This window comes from Odontesthes bonariensis, chromosome 17 (genome assembly GCF_027942865.1).
Source record: "Odontesthes bonariensis isolate fOdoBon6 chromosome 17, fOdoBon6.hap1, whole genome shotgun sequence".
Lineage (NCBI taxonomy): Eukaryota > Metazoa > Chordata > Actinopteri > Atheriniformes > Atherinopsidae > Odontesthes > Odontesthes bonariensis.
The window spans coordinates 23,768,422-23,790,727 of NC_134522.1; the positions used below are offsets into that span (position 1 = coordinate 23,768,422).

Consider the following 22,306-nt stretch of genomic DNA (forward strand, 5'->3'; position numbering starts at 1 on the left):
ATTGAGCCACGTTTATTTCCAACGCTTATAAAGAAAAAAGCTTCTTTTTTTTTTTACGAAGAAGATATAGACACAAATAATTCAGAACCGCACAAAAAAGGATTTTTTTTTCTTTTAACATTTTTTTTTTAAGCTTCCCTTAGTGCTTCCCACGGTTCACCACTCTGGCTACTGCGTACTGATTCCACGAAGAAGAACTTTCTCGCAGGGCGTGGTGGGATAGGAGACTCCTCAGTGGAGGACTGAAACAGTGCCCCAGCTGGCCGGCTAGCAGCAGAGAAGATGGCTGCAGAGGGGATTTTAAGGCCACTGTCTGAAAACAGAGCACCGTTTGTCATGTTGAACGACGACTAGCCAGGGTGTCACCCCGGTTGTTCCGTTGGTCGGTTCCGCCCGAGTTCGTCGGAGGGGATTAAACAACATGGGGTCGCAGACTCTACAGATCCTGAGGCAGGGGGTCTGGGCTTCAGTCACAGGCGGATGGTACTACGACCCCGATCAGAACACATTCGTCAACGCTTTACATCTCTACATCTGGCTGTTTCTGCTATGTTTCCCCTTCACGCTGTACATGGTGAGTGGTTTTGTCCATTTAAATCCACAATATTGTCTTTTTATGCGTGTTTGTTCTTATTGTTGACAACGTAAGTTACCAAACCAAGTGTCCGTTAGGTTAGCTGCCACAAGATACTAACGGTCGGTCTCGGTCTATTATCTGGAGCGGAGACAATGTAGCCTCTCTTTAAACTACCAAAACGCCATGAAATATTTGAATTATTTTCCACATATTCCCACAACTATTGAGTCGACGGAATTATTAGCAATTCACTGGGGGGAGGTGGGGGGTTGTTTCATTAATCTTAATTTCCTTTCTTGTGAGTGTTCTGTCCAATAAGCAGACGAGATAAGAAAGCTCTTTTGTTAAAATTGTGTATTTACACAGTGTTGGATATTAACAGTGGATAACTCTGTTGCAGGTTGTAATCAGTGAATCTAATTGACCCCCCTCCTTATTTACTTGTTTCCCTACTATTGGCAGTGATTTGCCGTTTTCTAGCATTTAGTAGCTGCCAGCTGTGAATACAAGAGGACAGCTGACAAGGATGTCACAGTAAGAGTTTAAATGCCCATGAAAAGGACCCAAATTACTGGCTGCTGGTTGCTCAGTTAATTCCCCACAAGTTGTCTTTGTTTACTTGTTGGTCTTCCAAGGGCATTTCTTTTTTGTGTGTGTTTGTAGAGGTGATACCAGCATACCATCCCAGCTGTCCAAGATGGATTTACCACTCCAGCAGAAGTAGATTACTTTCACGTAGGGCATGGGATCAAAGGGTTGTTTATCCTACAGTTGTACCCAGATGGGCTACATGAAGTTAAGAATGTCAGCTGGGTCATTGTGTTTTTCAGATTCTCACTCATAACTGTTCTCAGGGCAGTTTATGGTTGATTTATTGACCTGAAGCTGATGTTTCAAATCGGTTTGCAATTTCACTTCTATTCCTGGAGTGCAAATGTGTTGGTCAGCTCCGTGGTTCATATGGTAGTGTCGTTGCTTATCGCGACTGCGGACGGATGCAGAGGCTGGGAATCTGGCGCCTTATACACAGTCCCGCACACACACACACACACACACACACACACACTCACTCACAGTTTAAAGGTAATACCCCTTGTGCATGATGCTCCATTGACCTCTGATGAACTTGTGAGTGAACATGACAGGTCATTTTGAGTTAAAAATACTTTGCTGTGATGTTTTTCAATCACTGCATGCATGCGTCATAAATAATCAGCACAGTGAGTGCCATTATGTGTTTGTTGTTCTTTTTTTTTTTTCAAGTATTACAGTAAAAATTCTATGATATTATGAAAATGAGTCCTTGACTTTTGGGATTAATAAAGGAAAGTTATTAAATACAGCAGTGGGATGGGGGGTGGGTGGGGAGCAAGGCTGTTGTACACATGCAGCTGGTAGGCTCACATTAACCGAGTCAACTTCTGTATCCTCCTCAAATACCAGGCCCTGCCGCCAACTATGGTGATAGTGGGAATCTACTGCGGTGTGATTGCTGCCATTTTTCTGCTGCTGAAGACGGTGAATTACCGCCTCCACCATGCCCTGGATGAGGGGGAGGTGGTGGAGCATCAAGCCAAGGAGAATCAGAGTAGCAGAGGTGGCACTGAGGGGGCTAACGATGGAGGCGTCACCCGCCGGCAGGACAGCAACGGCCCTGGGTAAGCTGACGTGTCATTCAGCCTGATGGTGGATTGGATGTGTGTGGGGTCAAATGTTTCATGAGTTTAAGAGGTATAGATGTGGATATGGGGGCAGAGCAAGTAAAATCCATGCACCAGCAGAGGACACCGCACTTCTTGATCAGTGATTGAGAAGGATCTCATGACCTGTGTTGAGTTCGTTAAAGGACATGTAATCTATCGATGTCTGATGGTGGCAGCCGTGGTCCATGGTCTAATTATCTATTTTTCTTACAAATGATATTATATGATCATATCATTTGATTTAATAAAAAGATAAAGGAATAAGAAAATAAGTGAGGGAAATGGGAAGAGGAAAAAAAAAAACATATATTCATATATCTACAATTTGCTTCCAATCAGCCAGACTTTGTTGTAATCTTTTAAGGTGCTCTTGATCAATAGTTCTTTAAAAATGTCAAAGTTTTGCTTTGAACATTGTCCTCTTTTTCTCTCATTTTCAGTCCAGTCCTTGTTCCTGACCAGTGTCAGAGGACTTTTATGTTTTTGTTTTTTTTTGTTTTAACACTGACCTACGAATTCTTAAAGCATAAAAAAAGCCCCCTAACTCAAGGGATTAACCTGTTTTGCATCTACGCGTAAAAGAGCAAACTTTAAACTTTCCAACTTTAAATAGCATCTGTAGGCACTTTGTTATTAGCAGACTGTTGCAAAGATACATTTGTTGCCTAACAAGGTGATTCCCAAAGAGCTATTAGCTGAAAACTTGGCACATCTCAGCATGGTGTGCAGCGTGTCCTTAATAAATTTGAGGAAAATGGATGTGTGGAGGCCAAAAGAAGAAAAAAAACAAAAACGCAGAAAGCAGATGAACACAATCTGCAAGTGATGCGTTCTTAAAAAATAGGGAAAAAGAATACAGAGAAGATCTGACATGGGGTCTGAAAAAGGCATCTGACCCTTGAACTGATCCATCTATTGTTCACTGAAGCCTCATCAGAATTGGTCTCCATGGAAGGTTGGCTGTCAAGAAGCCATTCTCAAGGAAGGGAAACGGGGAGAAAAGGCTGAGATATGCCAAATGCCACACGAAGTGGACTGAAAATCAGTGGCAACAGGTCTGATGGAGGGAAGAATCCTCCCCAGAGCCCGTACCTCAACATTACTGAAGCAGTGTGGGATTTGTATGAATTAACTCGACTTGAATGTTATTTACCTCAAATACCAAACTCTGTAACATTTAACGCAGCACAAAATAATGCTGTAGCTGGGCTCTGAATGTCTCTGTCCTTTTTTTTTTTTTTTTTTTGTTTAGCTCACTTTTCAGAAGTAACAAAAGCCAGTGAGGTTTCAGCCTTTTACTGCCTGTGAATTGCAGAAGTGACTCATATTCACATTCCAGAGGGAGTGCTTAGCAGGACGCTGAGAGAAAGAAAAGGCAACAAGAAGAGTAAGAGCTCCCGACCACAGGGACAGTTGCAGTCACAGCTTTGCCCACACATCTGGAGCAGCATTCCAGGTTGTTTGAGTTTACAGTGGAGCAGGCAAGCAGAGCTGATGTTGATTAAGGTGTTTCTGCTCCAACGCCCACTCTTTTTCCCCTGGCTGGTCCTCATCCAGCTTCCATTCCTCTGCGCTGAATATTTTGGTTCATTATTTGGAGTGTATGTTTTCTGGTCTTACCCATCAATGAAACCTTTTTTTGGCACCTGGAAATGATTTATATCCCTGGCAGATTGCTTGGTTTGACATACCGACTGGTTTAACAAGCATGTCTGGGCTGAATTTAGACCAGGAGAAAAGTTTTTAAGTTTTTTTTTATAAAACCCATTAAAAAGAAAAGCTTTGAAATAGAGTCCTGAACACTCTGTGCCGTCCAAGATTGCTTTTGTGCATGTGCCAAAAAATTAAGGTGTACATTTGTGTCGGTGTGTTTGCACAGGGACCCTGGAGGGGGTATTGAGATGGCAGACTTCATCAGACAAGAGACTCCACCAGTGGACTGTAGTTCCAGGAACTCTTATATTGGGATGGAGTCTAACCAGCAGGTAATCGGAGCACTCCATACATTCCTGTGCTACTTTCACACTCTGTATTGTTTAACTTTTGGCCACCCTCTTCTTTATCGCTTCAACCTGTTTTAAGTTGAATAATATCAAACCACTGGTTGGATTCTGAATCACGTCGAGGGGCACGCGTGTCTGTTCGTATTCACAAGCAAAAGAAGCGAATCACCGAAATCATATGTCAACAAATAACTGGTTTAGTCTTCTGAAATATGAGGATTTTATGTCATTAAATGTCATCCCTTTATATTATTGGAGTTGACATAAATATGGAGCTTCTTTGGCTTTGGATTCTTGATGACGCGTCATATATTTTTACGTTCACAGGCTAAGTGATTCATCGATACTTTGAAAACACAATGAGCAAATTAGTCAAATTTGAAAAGAAGATAAAGGTCTAATTTGCAACGTACTGCACCTTATTTATTGTTCGATTTGCTTGTGCAGGAAGTGTGTGTTTTGAAAAGCACGCACAGTTTGGTGCCTTTAAAACTTCCCCCGACACAACAACTCCAGAATTATACGTAGCACAAATGCTACCTTCGGCTAACAATCTGATGGTAAATTGAACTACGTGATGGTTTTTTGACACATGCTGTCGCGCAGCAGACACTATACACGCTTTGTGACAGACACACTACTAAATGACAACGATATAGTTGTCAGACGTTGTTTGTTCAGACTGATATCTGTTTCTAATTTGTACCTTCTTACTGTGAGCACCACAAATTGCACACACATGCGACTATGATAAACTGTTGTGTGAAAAGGTTGTTTTCATTATGAGGGATTCTCTCTTAGCTCGCTGTCAGGAGACATCTCATCCAATATTCAAAGTTATTTAGCTGATGTTTTCTGTGGGATATATTTAACCTCTGAGTCCCATGGGTGCAGTGTTCTGCCTCATTGCTGTGTATGTCCTTGAGTCACTAATCAGCATTCATTTTGGCCCCAGCTGCTGTAGCGAGTTGGCAGAGAAACCAAAACTTTTCCCTTCAGAGACAGCAAGGCAACATGGACTGGGATGTGGGATAGTGCTTTCTTTGAGATATTGTGCTCCTAACTGATCGCACCACAGTTTGTGGACATGAACAATTTGTTACCGGAATTTTCTTTTTTTATTTATATATATATATATATATATATATGCTAAACAGCTTTTTTTTTTTTTCTAAAGATAAATAGTTTGATCTTTTTCCATGCATTTCAGCTTGCGTCCTCACACGGAAGAGGAACAGTTGTCAAAGGTAATTATAAGTACTCAATATGTTGTCACGCATGCTTGAAGAATTTACATGTGAACCTCCAAACATGAAAGCAGAGGCTGGAAGTACAACCACTAATTTAAAAAAAAAGTTTGGACGCTGTGTGAAATGTAAATAAAAACCGAATGCAATGATTTTCAAATATATATCACAGTAGAACACAGAAAAGATCTAAAAATGGTGAAAGACATTTAACTATTTCAGCAAAAAACTTGAGCTCATCTTGAATACAAACAAACAAACAAAGTTTGGACTGGGGCGACATAGAGCTGAAAAAGTAAGTGGTAACAAAATGAAACGGCTGGAGGAGCATGTTGCAACTAATTAGCAACAGGTCCGTAACACGATTTGATATCGAAAAGAGCACCTTAGAAAGGTAGAAGTCTCTCAGAAATGAAGATGGGCGGAGATTCAGCAATCTGAAAAACATTTACAATTTGTAGAGCAGTTTGAGAATGTTTCTTCACATAAAACAATGGCGACTTTGAATATTTGATCATCTACGGTTCATAATATCACCAAAAGACCGAGACAGGATCTCTGTGTGCAGGGAACATGGCTGAAAACCAGTGTTGGATGTGTTGGATATTTGGGTGTATGTACTTTGGCTTTTTTATTAACTTTTCACTTTTACTTGCTACATTTGAACACAAGTAGCTGTTTATTCCACTCTGTACTTTTCCAAGATGCTCGTCACTCGTTCTGTTTTATTTTGTGAATTCGATGGGGATCGTCGGTTGTTGTATATTTTGTCGAGCGCGGTTTTAACCCACACGGGTAGACCAGTAGCATTTAGAACTGATCCCCTGATCCCTTCCATTGGCGCACAACATTCGTTGCGACTCCAAATAACGGATGGGATGGAAACTCTTAATGTAAAGCTGCATTTACTGACAGCCGGGAACTCCGCAATTCCGTCTTTATTCTGAGGGGAAAAAAAATCTATGAAAACTTCATTTTTCAGATTCATTCTTCACTTCAGATTTTCTGAAATACAGTTTTTCAAACTCAACTGCTGAATTTCATGTCCTTACCCAGAAACGTGGCTGAGCAAGTAAATATAAAATCCTTCGTTATTTTTTTGAACTAATAAAACTTTGAATGAAGCACTGGTGGAGCATTATTAGCTCATTTCTTTCTTGCGTTCGGTGAAATATTTAACGCCTGACGAGAATTTGCTGTGAATAGCAAATCAACAAAAGGAAGCCCCCCCCCTTGATTTGAATGCAGCATCCTTGTTTAGGTGATTTGAAGTCAGCTGTAAGAATGATTCTCAGTCAGGGAGCCTTTACGTTTCCACTTTTACTTGAGTAGGTAAATTGAACAGTACTTATAATTTTCTTCTTAAAATATGTAATTCTACTAGAGTTAAGGTATTTGTACTCTTACAGCCCACGGTTGAAAGTGAAAGAATTGACTTGTTACATGAACATTATTACAAAGTGTTTGGTTTTTTACGCTCCTCTCTTTGTGGGATAACCACATCCTCGACCACGCTTACCCTGCGGCCCAGGAGATCCTCTCTGACTCAGCGTTACTGTGACCTCAACAGTCACACTAAGGTGATTCGGCTTTTGACAGGCGCTGCAGAGACTTAGGAGGGGGGAAAAAAAACTAAAAGACTGGAAGGCCCGGCATGGGAGTCATTTTCAAGGAAGGCTTTATTGGAATATAGGACAAATATTAACTTGAAGTTTCGCTTTGGGTCCTTTATATCGAGTGTTAGATTGAGGTGTCTGTGTCTTCTGAATAATTCAGTGAGTCATTGTAATTATCTCGCAGGTCGTGATGACAAGAAATTATCTGAAGTTGGATAATGGTTCTGCAGTTGTTTTGTTTTTCAAAGCTTCTCCCCGTCTCTTTCCACTCAGTCTGTTACTCCCAAACTCCCAAAAGATGGCCTTCTTTATTCCAGAGGCAAAGAATATATGAATATAAATATATATGAATATTTACATCTTTGCACAAAATGTTCAGTAACGTGGAAAAGAAAGAACAGCCCGTTTCAGTTGTTTTTAGTTTTCACGTATCAGGACCTAATAAAATGACGTGGTACTCGGATATTAAAATCATTAAATACAACCTCGCATGACAAACAAGATATGGTATACTGTGTCATTATCTATTTAACAAAGACTCGGCCAAAATGCAAAAGCGGTACATGTAAAAACTAAGAAGACCCCATGATTCAGTAGAACAGAGAACAGAAAATCAGAGAACAAATTTTAGCAGCAGTAACTAAAAGTTACATTTTCCTACAACGTTGCTTCAGTTAATTGAAGTTTGCGGGCATTTGTTTATTCGCAGCTCTCTGAGGTTCCACCTCAGCATTTCAGTCAAATTCAGTTTATGTCTTTGACTGGCTCATTGCAACATTTGATTATTTTATTTTTCAGCCAATCTTTTGCCGATTTGTTGCTTTGCTTGAGATCATCGTCCTGTTGATGACCCAGTTTCAGCCAAGCTTTAGCTGTCGGACAGATGGCCTCACATTTGACTCTAGAATACTTTGGTATACAGAGGAGTTCATGGTGGTTGCAAGGTGTCCAGAGGTCCGTTTCACAAAGCAGGTTTAGTGAAAACTCTGAGTTTATTAACCCTGAAATGATGGAAACTCCGTTTTCCGTTTCACAAAGGGAGGTAACTCAAACCCGAGAAAGAGGGGTAACTCTAGCCTGTTTCACAGAGAGAGGTAACTTAACCTCTTGGTCAGTTACCGTAGTAACAGACTCTATGAACCTAACCTGGTCGGGACCAGGTTTTACTCAAGGCCTAATGTAGCCTAGTTCTTCTACTTCTAGAAGTCCATTAGGCACAGGAGGAGACGACTTTTTTCACAAACATGGCATGTCCTTTTGACAACGATCCCGTGGATGAAGGTGCAGCGTTACTGCGCAGAGAATTAAATATTCGTCGGGAGATGGTTATCAGACATGGATGTTTTAGCATTTCCAGATAATTATCTTTTTGAGCGGCACCATCAGAATTTTGTTGGGACAAAAGAAAAAAAAATATATAAATATTTTTTTGAATAGGCTTAAAAAAGATATATATTGGCCTATTATATTTTATAAAGACACTTGTGTCTTGGGGGTGGACTCCCTCAGCCACTGGCCTTCTGTTAGAGGTGACGGTGCTGGCACCACCCGTTTTACGGGCATCTGCCTTCTTTCTGTTGGCTCAGTAGAAGTCTGTGTTAGTTTAAGTAGACTTAATTATTCAACAGAACATGATATAGATGAGAAGACATTATGTGTGTGAAAACAGCATTATGTTGGGGATAAAATAACTGCACCGTCAAATAGCCACTTAATATTTACTTTACAGTATAAAACATGATCAAAATGAGGTACCTCCATGCCGAGGTCTCACCTGTTTGAACAATGTTTTTATATTTCATCTTAAACTGCTCCCAACTGCGCTTCTCCCCCGCGGGATTTCACCTAAATGAAATAAATGAATGGGTTACTGTGGCAGGTTTGTGCCACCGTGGGTTCCCCAACAGATATGCAGACCACTTGGTGTGAGTTAACCTTTCATTTATCTTTCGTCAACTCAGGCTCACGAGGTTAATCCAGGGTTTTTCCCACCCTCTGCTCTCGACTCTCTGCTCTCCGCTCTCCTCTCCCCTGTCGTCCCTCCGACAGGTCATCTCCTGGTTCTCTCTCCTCCCGCCCGGACCAGCACGCTACTGATAAAGGGGAGAATGATTAGCTGATGTGCAGATGTGCCCATCATCTCCCCTCCCCCTGTCCTCTGAGCCCTTCCCACCTCTCCTCTGCACCTGATGCACCACGCCCCCCTCCACAGTTACCATTCAAGCAGTTTCCCTGTAATATTATTGTGATTACAAAGGACTATGGTACATTTAAACTTACGCTTTTGTTGCTGCAGCGGTGTTGCACTTATTTCTAAAAACGTGTTGAAACTCGCCGTGTGAGCGCATTAAGATTTCCAATTCGAGGTTGGTGAAAAACGTTGCCCGCCTCTTCCCCGTTGCCACGGCGAATCGGTGCTCCATTGATGCTGGGTTTCTAAAGTTGTGGTGAACACGCAAAACTCAAGGTGAAACTACTTAGAGTTCACTAAACTCACTCAAATCTGCGTTTCTGGAAACTCAGAGTTTTCTATCTCAGAGTAGATCAACTCAGAGTTTGTTGAAGCTGCTTTGTGAAACGGACCCCATGCCCTGTAGCAGCAAAACAAGCCCAAATCATCATCCCTTCACCACCGTGCCTGAGAGTTGGTATGAGGTGTTTGTGCTGATATGCTGTGTTTGGTTTTCTCCAAACGTGCTGCTGTGCATTATGACCAAACATCAGCACTTAGATCTCGTCTGTCCAAAGGACATTGTTCCAGAAGTCTTGTGGTTTGTTCAGATGCAAATTTACAAACCTAAGCTGTGCTGCTATTTTCTATTTAGAGAGAAGAGGTTTTCTCCTGCAACCATTCCAAACAAGCCATACTTGTTCAGTCTTTTTAATTGGACTGTCATGAACTTTAACATTTAACATGCTAACTGAGGCCTGTAGAGTCTGAGATGTAGCTCTTAGGTCTTTTTGCAGTTTCTCTGAGCATTGCACAGTCTGACCTTGGGGTGAACTTGCTGGGACGTCCACTGCTGAGAAGGTTGGCAACTTTCTTGAATGTTCTCTGTTTGTGAATAACCTTTCTCTCTTTAAAATTATGGACTCCAAATAGTTTGGAAAGGACCTTATAACCATAGGGTTAACCCTCGCTGAAGTCTTTCCTCTTTGGCATTGTGTTAACACACAACTGAATCCTCTAAAACAGCAAACTGACAAAACTTATATTATTGTAAGTTATTATTATTATCATCAAAATACCTTGTAAATTTGATTAGCAGCACCTAGCTGCTATTCACCCCCTTAATTCCTCTGTGAAAAGCAAGGGTGCACTTAGTTTTTTCACACACTACCGTATTTTGGTTTAGTTTTTGTGAAGTAAATCACACAGTGTAATATGTCATGTGTTGTTGTTCATCTTGGGTTGTATTTACCAAATTTAAAGACTTGGCAAGAACCACATGACCTTTATTCTTAATGTTCTGATATGTAATACCTTAAAACTGATTAAGTGTGACTGTATCTGAAGCTGCCGTGATGGTTTTCAAGGAATCTATTCAGAACAGCTTGTGGCCTTATATTCTGGCTGTTCTGCCTGTACAACCATGGCCTTTGCTCAGAGGAAGCATTTCAAGGGTTTCTTTTCTTCATCCTCTGCAGAGGCCAGCTTCTGTGGCATCCAGATAGAAAATGAAAAACTGATTAAGCCTGTCAACTCTTAATTGCTTACTTTCTACCTTTGCAGGGGATGTGGGAAAGACCTCAGATGATATCAGTTTGACTCTCGTCGAGAGCTGCAGTCATGATCACGGTAAACACACATGGAAATAAGAAGCAGTGCCATGATAGTGGCTTTGACACTTCCACACTTTGGTAAATGTTTTTTTTCTTTCTTTCCTGTGTTCTTTTAGATCTACTCTCAGACACAAAGATGTTCTGCCTTGTCCCAAATGACTCCTTCGCCTCCTTGCAGCCATCAACCTCCTTGTGTCCTTCAGAGCTGTCCAGGGAGCCTGCTGATCTCTGTAACTCTGCTGCTTATCACTTCAGCCTGTCTCACTCATCCTGTGACACAGAGGTGACCACTCATGCATCCATGCAATCTCAGAGCTTTAGAAAGGAGCCCCGTACTCGGGGCCTGCCTCGGACCTCAAGCTCAGCGGGTTCTGCTTTCCCAGACCCGTGTCTGCCAGACTTTGCTCTGTACCCTCCACCCCGGCGAGGTGGCCTTGACCCTGTATGCGAGCTGGAGGCTGCCAGACCACACAGACCAATAATTAGCGACAGAGAGGGGGCAGAGCGGCTTTACCAGCAGGACCAAGCTGTGCCCTCCACCTCTGGAGTAGAATGTTACAGGCACAAAGAACCACGCAGAGTTCCCCGCTCAGTCTCCAGGGAGGCAGGGGAAGGTAGTCCGGGACTGTACCAGGTAGAGGTGGGTGGGAAAGCCTCCAGTGGAGGAGGGAAGTCCCAGGGAGGGGAGCGAAGTGCTGATAGCCTGAGGAGCCTGAGCACTCGTAGTAGTGGCTCCACTGAGAGCTACTGCAGCGGCACAGACAGGGACACCAACAGCACAGTCAGCAGCTTCCACAGTGAACAGACCAGTTCTACACACGTGGAGAGCCTGCTCTCACTTTCAGGGGATGAGCGTGTACGGGACAGAGGAGAGGCTGTTTCTGCTCCCACAGATGGAAGGACTTCTAGCCTCGGCAGTATTAGCTCACGAGGTCTCAGCAACCTTCCCTCTAGAGAGGCTAATAAAAACCCTCATGCCAATGAGCTGACTGCTAAACAAACTGCTGACTCACCCTCCTCTGCAACCCAGGAACTTGTGGAAACTGGTGGAAGCCTGGAGGAGCCTGGCATCAGGACCAGCGCTGATGGCTCAACAGGTGTAGGGGGAACAGAACAGGAGCAAATGGAAGATGACGCTCAATTAAAATCAGCGAACAACGTTCAGAGGACTTCCTCTCTGTCAGCAGGACGCAATGGGCGCCGGCAGACCAGCAAGAAAAGGGCAAGCAGCTTTGATGCTAGCCGTCACCGGGACTACTTGTCTTTACGTGGTGTGGCTAAGCCCTGTAGTGCTGTCTTTACTGGTGGAGAGGATGACTCTAGTGATCAGAGTGAACTCAGTCGTGCCTCCAGTCTCCACTCCACCCACCATCTAAGTACAGACAGCTCATCTAGCACCACCTCCCGCTCCTGCCACTCACCAGAAGGTCACTTCAGGGCCCCAAAAGCTAAGCATGCAGCAGCCAATGCACCCTCCTCCACAGTAAAAGCTGCTGCAGGATCTGAGGCAGGAGCACGACACGGAGGTAAGCGACGCACCTCCCGCCGTACACCCAGCACAGGTAGTGCCAAAACGCATGCCAGGGTGTTGAGTTTGGACAGTGGCACCGCTGCTTGCCTTAACGATCCCAGCCGCTTGGGAGCTCCATCTGGGCCTCGGGCCCTCACCACCTCCAAGTCGGACTTGGAAGCCAAAGAAGGGGAAGTCTTAGATGCTGCTTCTCTGCTGGGTCGGGCCTCCCAGCTGGAATCAGTGACCCGCTCCAGAAACAGTCTGCCAAACCAGACAGCTTTTACTGAGCCTCAGGATGCCACTGCTGCTTCACTGCGGGGTGGGTACCACACACACACACACACACACACACACACACACACACAACTGAATTATGTCCCCAGACACAATACAGATTCCTTTCTATTAGTGTGGTTTATTTGTTTTAACTTAGGATTTAAGATTTAGATCAACTGAATGATGATTTTAGTATTGAGCATACTTTGACTCTAGCACAAAGGTAGAGTTCATAAACCTGAATTTGTTTTGGGTGTGGTCTTCCAGATGTTGGGTATACTTCAAAATTGCCTGTGTGTGCGTGTGAATGCATACGAGACGTTGTCTGTCTTGCAAATTCATTGTAACCATGGTGAGTTTCCATGGAGTTAAAATGCTGACCCAAGCATAGCGTTCCCTCTACAAAGCGCAGTTAGTATGACGACACAGTGTGTGCTTTCTGCTGAGGTTAGATAAACTTTTACAGCTCTTTTATTAGTGTCATACACTCTGAGTCTAATCGACGTTCCCTTCCCCCACAGGTCTTCTTTGTCTCTGTTGTTATATGGCTTGTGTGTTTTGTGGATATTTGAATTATGTTTGAACTTGACTGGCTGTCTTAAAGTTGCTGTGTTCACCTATGAACATGCCTAGGCATACCAGCTGCTGGCTTAAAACGGCTTCTCAGACCTTGTATTAGCGTGCGTCCTGGGTGATCTGATCACAAGTTACAAGCTCTTAGCACGTGTGCTCGCACCTGGTTTAAAATGTTCGCTCACATGCATCTACAGTGACCACTTAGTGACCGGATTGCGCGCCACATTTCATTTGCCTCGGATCTCAGACTGAGATATGACATCGGACCTGAGTTGATCGTTTTCAGTTGCATGTCTGTAAATGTGTTCATTTTTAATTATTATTATTTTGGGGGGCTTTTGTGCCTTTAATGGACAGAACAGTTGAAGAGAGACAGGAAGCAGGGGGCAGAGAGAGGGGGAATGACATGCAGCAAAGGGCCGTCCGATGCAGGACTCGAACCGGGGCCAGCTTAACCCACTGCACCACCGATCACCCCCCAGACCTTTTTTTTTTTTTTTTTTTTTTTTTTTTAAACTATACAAGCTGAAAACATGTTGCACTACATTTTGTGCATCCAAACACTGTCGCAATGTGCACTGATGTAGGACAGTACTGTGCACGTGAGGCATTTGATGAGAAACAAACTGACAGAATAAGAAATTTATCACTGCAGCTGGCACCCCCGTTTCAATCTGATTTCGATATCTAGGGTTTTGGTCAAATGTTTGTTTTATTTTAGCAAATCCATGACATGAAACATTAACTGCCCTAGAACAGTTTATTTGTTCTGCACATGTTTTTGTGCGAAACAACACACACGAAATGCAGACGATGAAAGACGTGCGGCATTTGCCGCACAAATTACCATGAAAGAGGAATTTTTCGGCAAATCACTTTTTTACAAAGTGTAGTTTTTCCAGATACCAGAAAGTGAAAAAACGTCTTAGTTAAAATTTTGATATTCACATCAGGGGAGTAGTTGGGCTGTCATTGATGTCTACAACTTATTTGCTTTCACGCTGTTTGAGTGTGTCCACGAAGATTTAAGTCCACTTTTGAACGCTGCTTGAGGGATCAGATCTGAATGTGTCATCTGTCCTGTGCCCGTTCACACCTGTATTTAGCACTGCTCAATTGTGATTGGGTCAGCCATGACGAATGTTGGCACCAAGTCTGAATATGCTCTTGATCCGAAACCGTCAGTAGGCCTAATGGTTATTTTTGAAAGGTGTCTTAGCCGTTTTCCAATTTAGTCTATGCATTCGGCCCAGTGATGTTTACAATGAATAAGTTGGACATTATCATACAAACTGGTAAATTTGTAAGAGCTTCAGACGCTGACATGCTAATGCTACCTAAATTCAGCAAGAGTTGGCTAAGTTTTGCTAGAAACTGATTAGTCATATTTCTGCTGTTAATATCCCTTTCTATTTGTGCTACTCTTACTTTGTTTTTAACCATGTCATGAAACCTTTCAATGGTAATCCGAAAACGAAATAAGTAAACACATGGTACATTAGATATGGTAACACTGACTACCCTGAGGCACTTGTGATTCAGAAACAAGTAATATGGCTACAGCAAAGCTATAGTATTATATTTTTGTTTTGTTTTTTTAGTCCGAAGAAGCTTTACATCAGTTGACTCAAGCTTCGGAACGTGTAGAAAAATATGCTCAAGTTCCATTTGTGAAAACAGTTGGCTCCGTTCAGCACTTTTTAATAGGCTCGTTTCAACTGTTACGTCCATAAGAATTATATCCCCGGATGACATGCATTCTAGTAATGTTCTTAGGTAATGTAGGAAGGGAATTATTTGATCATGATAGCAAAGGCACAGACAGGAACTGAGGGGAGAGATTGAAGTGCTCAGCCAGAATAGAAGTGGTAGATGTTTTGGCTCTTATCTCAACCACAAGGACACCAGTTCACTGTGTTGCATTGTCCTTCTGTTGGGCAAACAGTGTTTGAGGTCTTGTTTTTAAAGTGATGGCTCTCAGTTTGGAGTGAAACTCTTCACAAGAAGCTTTAAGTGCATGAACAAGATTTTTCAGCTGGTTATAGAATGTAAAAATGTAGATAAACCCTCCATAATACACGAGCTTCCCACATAAAGCTCTCAGAAAAAGGAAAGCTAACAAGCCAATGATGTCTCTCACCATGACAGCGCCTGGAAGTGAAGAGACGGTCATATTCCGTCGTGAACGTAGCACGTTTCGTCGGCAGGCCATGCGGCGGCGGCACAACGCAGGGAGTAACCCCACCCCTCCCACCTCGCTCATTGGATCTCCTCTCAGGTACGGCCTGCATGGAGCTGGAAGTCGTGTCTGTTGTGCCACCTGGTGTGAGCATGTCTCCAGGTGGCGCTCTTTCCTTTCCCACATCAACATCAGTTTGCATCTTCTGCTGTGCATGACATCAAACAGGACATCATCTGTCTCTGGACTGGTGTCTCCACTATGCATGTGGTGTTTTTGATCCTCTCTTTCCCAAGACTCACTCTTTTCACCCTGTTATCTTGCATCTAATCTTTTCAAGTCCACGTTTTGAACCAAAGGATCAAAGAATGGAGTCCTTACAAATCCTTTAGAAAAGGCCGCGAGGTCTGACTAATCAACTTGGCTAACCGACCGTCTCCTCTCAGATGTGCGCGTGATTAGTTCAGTGATACAGATGTCCTGCTGTATCGCTTTGCTCTGCCCTTTTGAGAGACTTTTTTCTGTCGAAATAAAAGATTTTATTGATCATTTAAAAAAAACTCATAATACACAATTGAATTGTTTTGTTCTCAAGAGTCCATAGCTGCTCCTTAGAAAATTACTTTTTCATCAACTAGTTTATAATGCTGGATGACTTTAGGTTATATCATTCTAAAGCTGCAGCTGTTCAAATCACATTCACGATGCAACATTTTGTATTACTTTCATTACTTTTTTGTTGTTGTTGTTGTTAGAAATACATCTCACTGCAATAGAGCATTTCAGCATAACAATAAACTTGTGTCTCCAGCAGCCTCATCGGCCCCCTTTTCTAGCTTTATGTGGGATCTAACCTTGACAATCAGAGGCCTTTTTCGACATAGTAATGTACTTCTTGCTGTCTTGGCATGAACAATTACTTTCCAGCAGAATACTTCAATTAAGCTGTCACATTTAGTTTGTAGCCCGTTGAGGGACACCCTGTTACAACTGGAAGAATCTATCCCAGTCACGGCTTTTATGTCCCTATGAGTTTAGGGAGAGCAAAAAGAAAAACAACAAACAAACAAAAAAAAAACTTGAACCCATTAGTTATACATCAAAAATCTACTTTATCCCCTGCTTGTAAAGTAGCAGTTGTGTTTGCATATTAAAAGAAGGACAAAAAAAAAAAAGAAATCCCTCCGGTGTTACTCTGAGTGTCTGTAAATCCTGTAGAAATTTGCTGTACTGCTGAAAACTGCTATTCATCTCGAGCCAAGACTCTGTGTTTTCCTGTTTCCACTTTGCAAGGTCACTCTTCTAAATGCTGTGCCTTGAAAACTGTTAAGCACGGAAAACAAGTGGGTAGCCTGCCAGGAGTCAATAAACTTGCGAAACGCAAAGTCGCACCCCCCCACCCCCCCACCCCCCACTGCCCCTTCACTCCCCAAACTTTCCTTTGACTTTCTGAGAGCCTCGTGTAGTTTTCTCAAAGCTAGGATTACTCACCAGACTACTATGGATGAAAGCAGCAGGAATCTTTTTTTATTTCTTTTACTGTGAAAGTTCTGGATTCTCCTGCCTACTATTAAAATTTAACAGTCATGCGAAAAAGAAAGATTTTGTAGGACCTACCAGGTCGAAGAAGTAAATAAATCCACATATAAACAACATCACATGACCTATTACACCATGTCTTCTGTTGAACTAAAACTAAGCCAAGATACAGAAGCAGTGTGTGAAATACTGAGTACACCCTTACTTCTTCAGTAGGGATTAAGAGGTTAAGTAGCAGCCAGGTGCTGCCAGTTAAATGGACTCGATTACTTGATCATCACAAGGTGTCAGCGGCTCTGAAAAAGCAGCGAGAGAGATTATTTGCGTGTGGAAAACATCGAAGATGGGCAATTTGATCACGCGACAGGACAGTTATCCCAAGCACAGCAGCAAAAGCTACAACCAGAATAGCTGTAAAAAGAAACAATCAACCCAGTCAAAACCCAGACCTCAACCTGACTGAAATGCTGTGGTGGGACCTTAAGTTATTGCTGCTAAAGATGGCTCCACAAGCGATTGAATCATTGGCTATTCTTGGGTTTTTAATGCACTGCTTTTGCATTTCGGAGGGGGGGTGTTAATTTTCAAAGTACTTCCACACTTTTATATATCACATTCATGTAGGACCACCACATAGGTCTATCTGCAATGCTCAAATGACATGTCAATGTGGAGCAGATAAAAGTGATGAAGATTGTTGTAATGACTGTTGAGTTTTAGTCTGTAGCCTCTGACAAGGAAGAACTAAAAATAACTTCACCATGCAGACAATATTACAATACAAGTCAAGTGGAAAAGTGGAAATAAATAAATAAATAAATAAATAAAAATTTATTATGAGAATAAAATAAGATCCCACAGAGAAGGTTCATAAAATTCTGCAAATAAGATTTTATTTTATTTTTTTAAATCGCCTCGTCTCCTCCGACTTCTCCTCTGTTGTTGTGTATCAGAAAGAATCCCCTGGCCTCCACCAGTTCTCATTTCCTCCCCTTCTCCCTTGTCCTCCAACAGTCTTCAGGAGGCTCTCAGCCAGGCCTCCCAGCCTTCTACTTCCCAGGTGAAAAGTCAGCCATCCAGAACCCCATCCCAGGTGACAGTGCTGAGTGCAAGCACCTCCCTGCTGGCCAGGAATGGAAGCACGCACCTTGAGGGTTCTCAGGACAAGGCCTCAACTGTTGGCGCCACCAGCTTGCAGGATGAATTTGGTAGGGAGCACGCCAAGAGAGCCGAGCTGTTAAGAAAAAGGAATTTGGTATTTTGTGAAGCGGTGACAAATATAACTGTTGTCAGGAGACTTGTGTTTTGGCTGTGTAAATCGGGTTTTATTTGCTTTGGTCAAAAAGTCACGTCCGTTGCTCTGATGGTTTGGAAGAGAGCTGGTCCTAGATATGACCGTCGCACTCAGTCATGATGGCAGAGTGCTATTATTCACGGTCGGTGAGCTTTTGTAATCGGTCAAAACCCACTAGCATTATCCATGCTCCATTTCTCACCGTTGGTTATGTTATGTCTGTCGCCAATATTTGACCTCACTTGGAAGTTGATTTTTACCCTTTGGTCACAGCGTGGTGCTGACTGTTGACTGTGCTGAAGCGTGTTTCAGATATCTCAAGTTTTCAATAAACATGATTGCGGAGTCTATAGAGGTTGCGTGAGAGCTGCGATGAACCCTCCCGCCATGAACCAGTTGTGAATGTTTTACCACCCGTGCTCATAATTTGACCAGATGCAGATTAATTTACAAGACACTGGATATTGTGTGTGTGTGTGTGTGTGTGTGTGTTTTATGCATGTAACCTCGGGATGTTAACTCTTCTTGTCTATCAGCGTCTGACTTCACTTTGCTACCTATGTCTGAGTGTTCATGTAGGTTTTCATGGACCGTTTGTGTCCATTTGATTAGGAGAAACTGCAGCAGAATTACCACCTCCCTGTAAATCTGTGCCCGGCTCCATGAAGCGGATTGAAAATATTTTTCCATCATAGTTTTCTGCCACAGGAAAGGCATTGCACAATGGGTCATTTCCTTATGAAATGTCTTTAGATAAACAGAGGGGCATTTCAGGCTTCCAAATGCCTCAAATTCAATTTTCAAAGGCAATTATTTCTATTTTACCGTCACTGAACTACTGGAGGAAAATGTATCAAAAAGAGAGGACTGAGAGCCTCTTCTTCCTTTCCCTTCATGTATTTGATTCAGACAACAGAAGCTTTAGCTTTGAATAGCCACATGATTACATTTTATAGTAAAGTAAACGTTTGAATTACAATCTAGATCAACAACGTTATGTATTTCACCTGGATTCTGTGAAATTCTGTATTAGAAGTCCTTAAATGTGTCTTCCAGTAACTATGAGGTCAGTCCCACACCTGGACTCTTTTACAATGAAGCCATGCTGGAGTAACAGATGGAGTATACTGTTAAGCATTGTCTTGCTGAAATATGCAAGACCGTCATTGATGGGGCCTTACCATCAAAGATGCAGGATTTTGAACCGAGTGCTGATAACGAGCAGGGTGGACCCTCTCCTCTTTAATCTGGAGTGAGCGGTGTCCGTGATTGCCAGAGAGAATTTCAGATTAGTCTGACCACAGAACAGTTTTCCACTTTTCCTCTTTTCCTCATTCCATTTTAAATAAATTTTGGCCCAGAGAAGTGGGCAGCATTTCCGGATCATACTCGCATATCTTCTTGGATCTCATATTTAACTTGGATAGAGCTTTAATCTGTATTAATGGACGGCGCGGAGAACTGTGTCCAAAAACTGTGATTTTCTGAAAGTGTTCATGAGCCCAATGCAGTGACTTCCAAGAATCCAAAATCATACCTATTTTTAATGCAGTGCTGCCTGACAGCCAGAAGAAAGAAATATTCAGTCTCACAGTTTAACCTCTGCCTATCTTTAATTCTGAGAGACTCTACCTCTCTTAGGTGCTCCTTTTGTACCCAGTTGTTGCTGCCCTGTAACCAGTTAACCTAATTAGTTTTCTCTTGTGATTATGTTCCCTAAGCTGTTTCTATTTAGCACCACTTGCTCTTCCAGCCTTTTGTTGCCCAGGTCCCAACTTTTTTTGACACCAACTGCCAGAAAATTCAAGACAGGCTCATTTTTTTTCGTGAAACATTAAAGTGTCTCAGTTTCAATGTTGGATGTGTTTTTCTATGTCCTACTGTGATGGAATATTCGTTTATGGTCCCTGGAGATCATTGCATTTTATTTTTGTTTACATTTTACTCAGCGCGCTCAGTATTTATAGAGTAGCTTTTTTTCTTTGCCTCTCGTCGTTGAGCTTCATCTCTTGAAACATTTGATGCTTTTGCACTTTATTACACCATATAAAAGGCAGACATGCAGTGGACACAGTGCCTGTTAAATCAAGCAGGAAATGACATTCTTGATGGCAGCCTCTTTGGGAGAGGCCCTTTCACTCAATAATCTCATTAGCTCAGATGAACACACAGCACAATATTGCCAAAGCCATCAAATTCTCTGCTTGTAAACATGTCGTTTAATGAAATCATTCCCTCAGATGAAGCCACCCTCTGCTCATACCCTCCATAGACTGACTGTGCTTTTCGTCCTCTCTTTTGTCTCTCCAGGAAAGCTCACTCCCTCCTTATACGAGGCTGGTGGATGTGACATGTCTTTGGTCAATTTTGAACCTGCAACCAGACGAGCCTCCAATAATCTATGGTTTGTGGCAAACTGAAAACGTATTCACTTTGTGATACTTTAGATGATGCAAAACACCCTCTGGCAGCACTCATGAGCCCTTTGTACATGCACTTATGTTACCATGTTTTTGTCAGAATTGTTAAATATACTTAAAGGCCTACAGAAAGGTGATTTTTTTTTTTTTTTTTTTTTTTTCACAAAACTGAAATAGCAGATCGATTCCTTATATACCATGGAATTTTTTTATGGTTTTAAAATAATTTTAGGCCCCTGGATAGTCCTGATTAGGCCTAATAAACTATCACCACATTTGACTCGAATTTTGGCAAACCGACGACAGGTGCGTGACGTCACGCGTGCCAACTGCTGGAACAATCACCATGTCTGATACTAGTAGTTCTAGTAGCGAAGCCAGCAGTTTGCCAGACCTGGACAGCTTCTTCACGGCAAATTTCGAGCCTAATATTGTTGATGACAATGAAGAGCCTGAGGAAGAAACCGGCTGCAACAAAGAGACAGAATCCCATAACGCCCTCCTCTCCATCTCTGATAGATAACACCACTGTTGCTACATTTGCGGCACTGAAACCGTCCAAACACAAATATACTCCCACTCACTTTCGTGCTTCGAAGTTCCCCATGTGTGCCGCGGGACGTCGCTTGGAAATATAAAACGTTGGGTTCAGTGCAGTTTTTATTGCGAGTGGATGTACGAAGTGCTGTAGGTGCGTGTGTTGTCCTCAGCAGCTCACACCACCGGGGACAGAGGAAGCAGAGAGACCCGCGGTCTTGTGTCTGTGCCTCCCTGTCCGCCTGCCTCCTCTCTGGTGAAATCAGCCGGAGCGCATCCCGCCGTGTTCAGCTCCCTGCGGTGCGGGAATCCACCTGGCGGAGAGCGGACACACTCTCCGCTAGGTGGATTCCACCTGAGTGTCCGCACCGCAGGGAGCTGAACACGGCGGGATGGCTCCGGCTGATTTCACCAGAGAGGAGGCAGGCGAACAGGGGGACACAGACACAAGTTCCGACAGCAGGTCTCTCTGCTTCCTCTGTCCCCGGTGGTGTGAGCTGCTGGTGCTGAGGGCAACACACGCACCCACAGCACTTCGTACATCTACTCGCAATAAAAACTGCACTAAACCCAACGTTTTATTGCCTTCACCACTCAACAAGCATACTAATAGCGGCAGCCAGGAAAACCCATGGCACCTGTGACGTCGCACGGAAGCCCCGCCCCCAGTCTGGAATTCCAGGAAGGATTTCCAAGCGGCAAATTCAAAATCGCAAATTTCATGCGTTTATGAAATGTTTTGGTGTAGGGTCCAATGATCATTATTGTTCCTCTGTGTATGTATTATCATTATGTATTGGGTGTAGTGTCAGCTTTCTGTAGGCCTTTAACTTCATATTGAAAGCATACATATCAAAGCACTGATGCCTATTGTCCAGCTACAGTCATGTGAAAAGGAAAGTGCAAACTCTTTCCGTTGGAACGTTTAACACATGATGAAAAATCATTCGATCTTTAATGGGTGTTGAAATTAGGTAATGCAACCTTCGATGAACAAGAGTATGGGACATTTTACACCAGGTCATTATTTGCTTAAAAAAAAC

At 42.8% G+C, this 22,306-nt stretch overlaps 1 protein-coding gene across 2 annotated transcripts in view; it reads left to right on the forward strand.

Moving 5' to 3' along the window:
* The first annotated feature begins 226 nt into the window (after positions 1–226).
* pcnx1 (pecanex 1) overlaps positions 227–22,306 on the forward strand; it is a 38,542-nt gene continuing 16,462 nt past the window's right edge. For both annotated transcript variants that reach the window (XM_075447513.1, XM_075447514.1), the window contains exons 1-9: positions 227–574; positions 2,021–2,235; positions 4,160–4,265; positions 5,494–5,530; positions 10,880–10,945; positions 11,046–12,761; positions 15,443–15,572; positions 18,027–18,220; positions 20,617–20,710. In XM_075447513.1, the coding sequence (XP_075303628.1) occupies positions 422–574; positions 2,021–2,235; positions 4,160–4,265; positions 5,494–5,530; positions 10,880–10,945; positions 11,046–12,761; positions 15,443–15,572; positions 18,027–18,220; positions 20,617–20,710 (2,711 nt within the window). In that variant the 5' untranslated portion in view covers positions 227–421. The remainder of the gene's footprint in view (positions 575–2,020; positions 2,236–4,159; positions 4,266–5,493; positions 5,531–10,879; positions 10,946–11,045; positions 12,762–15,442; positions 15,573–18,026; positions 18,221–20,616; positions 20,711–22,306) is intronic.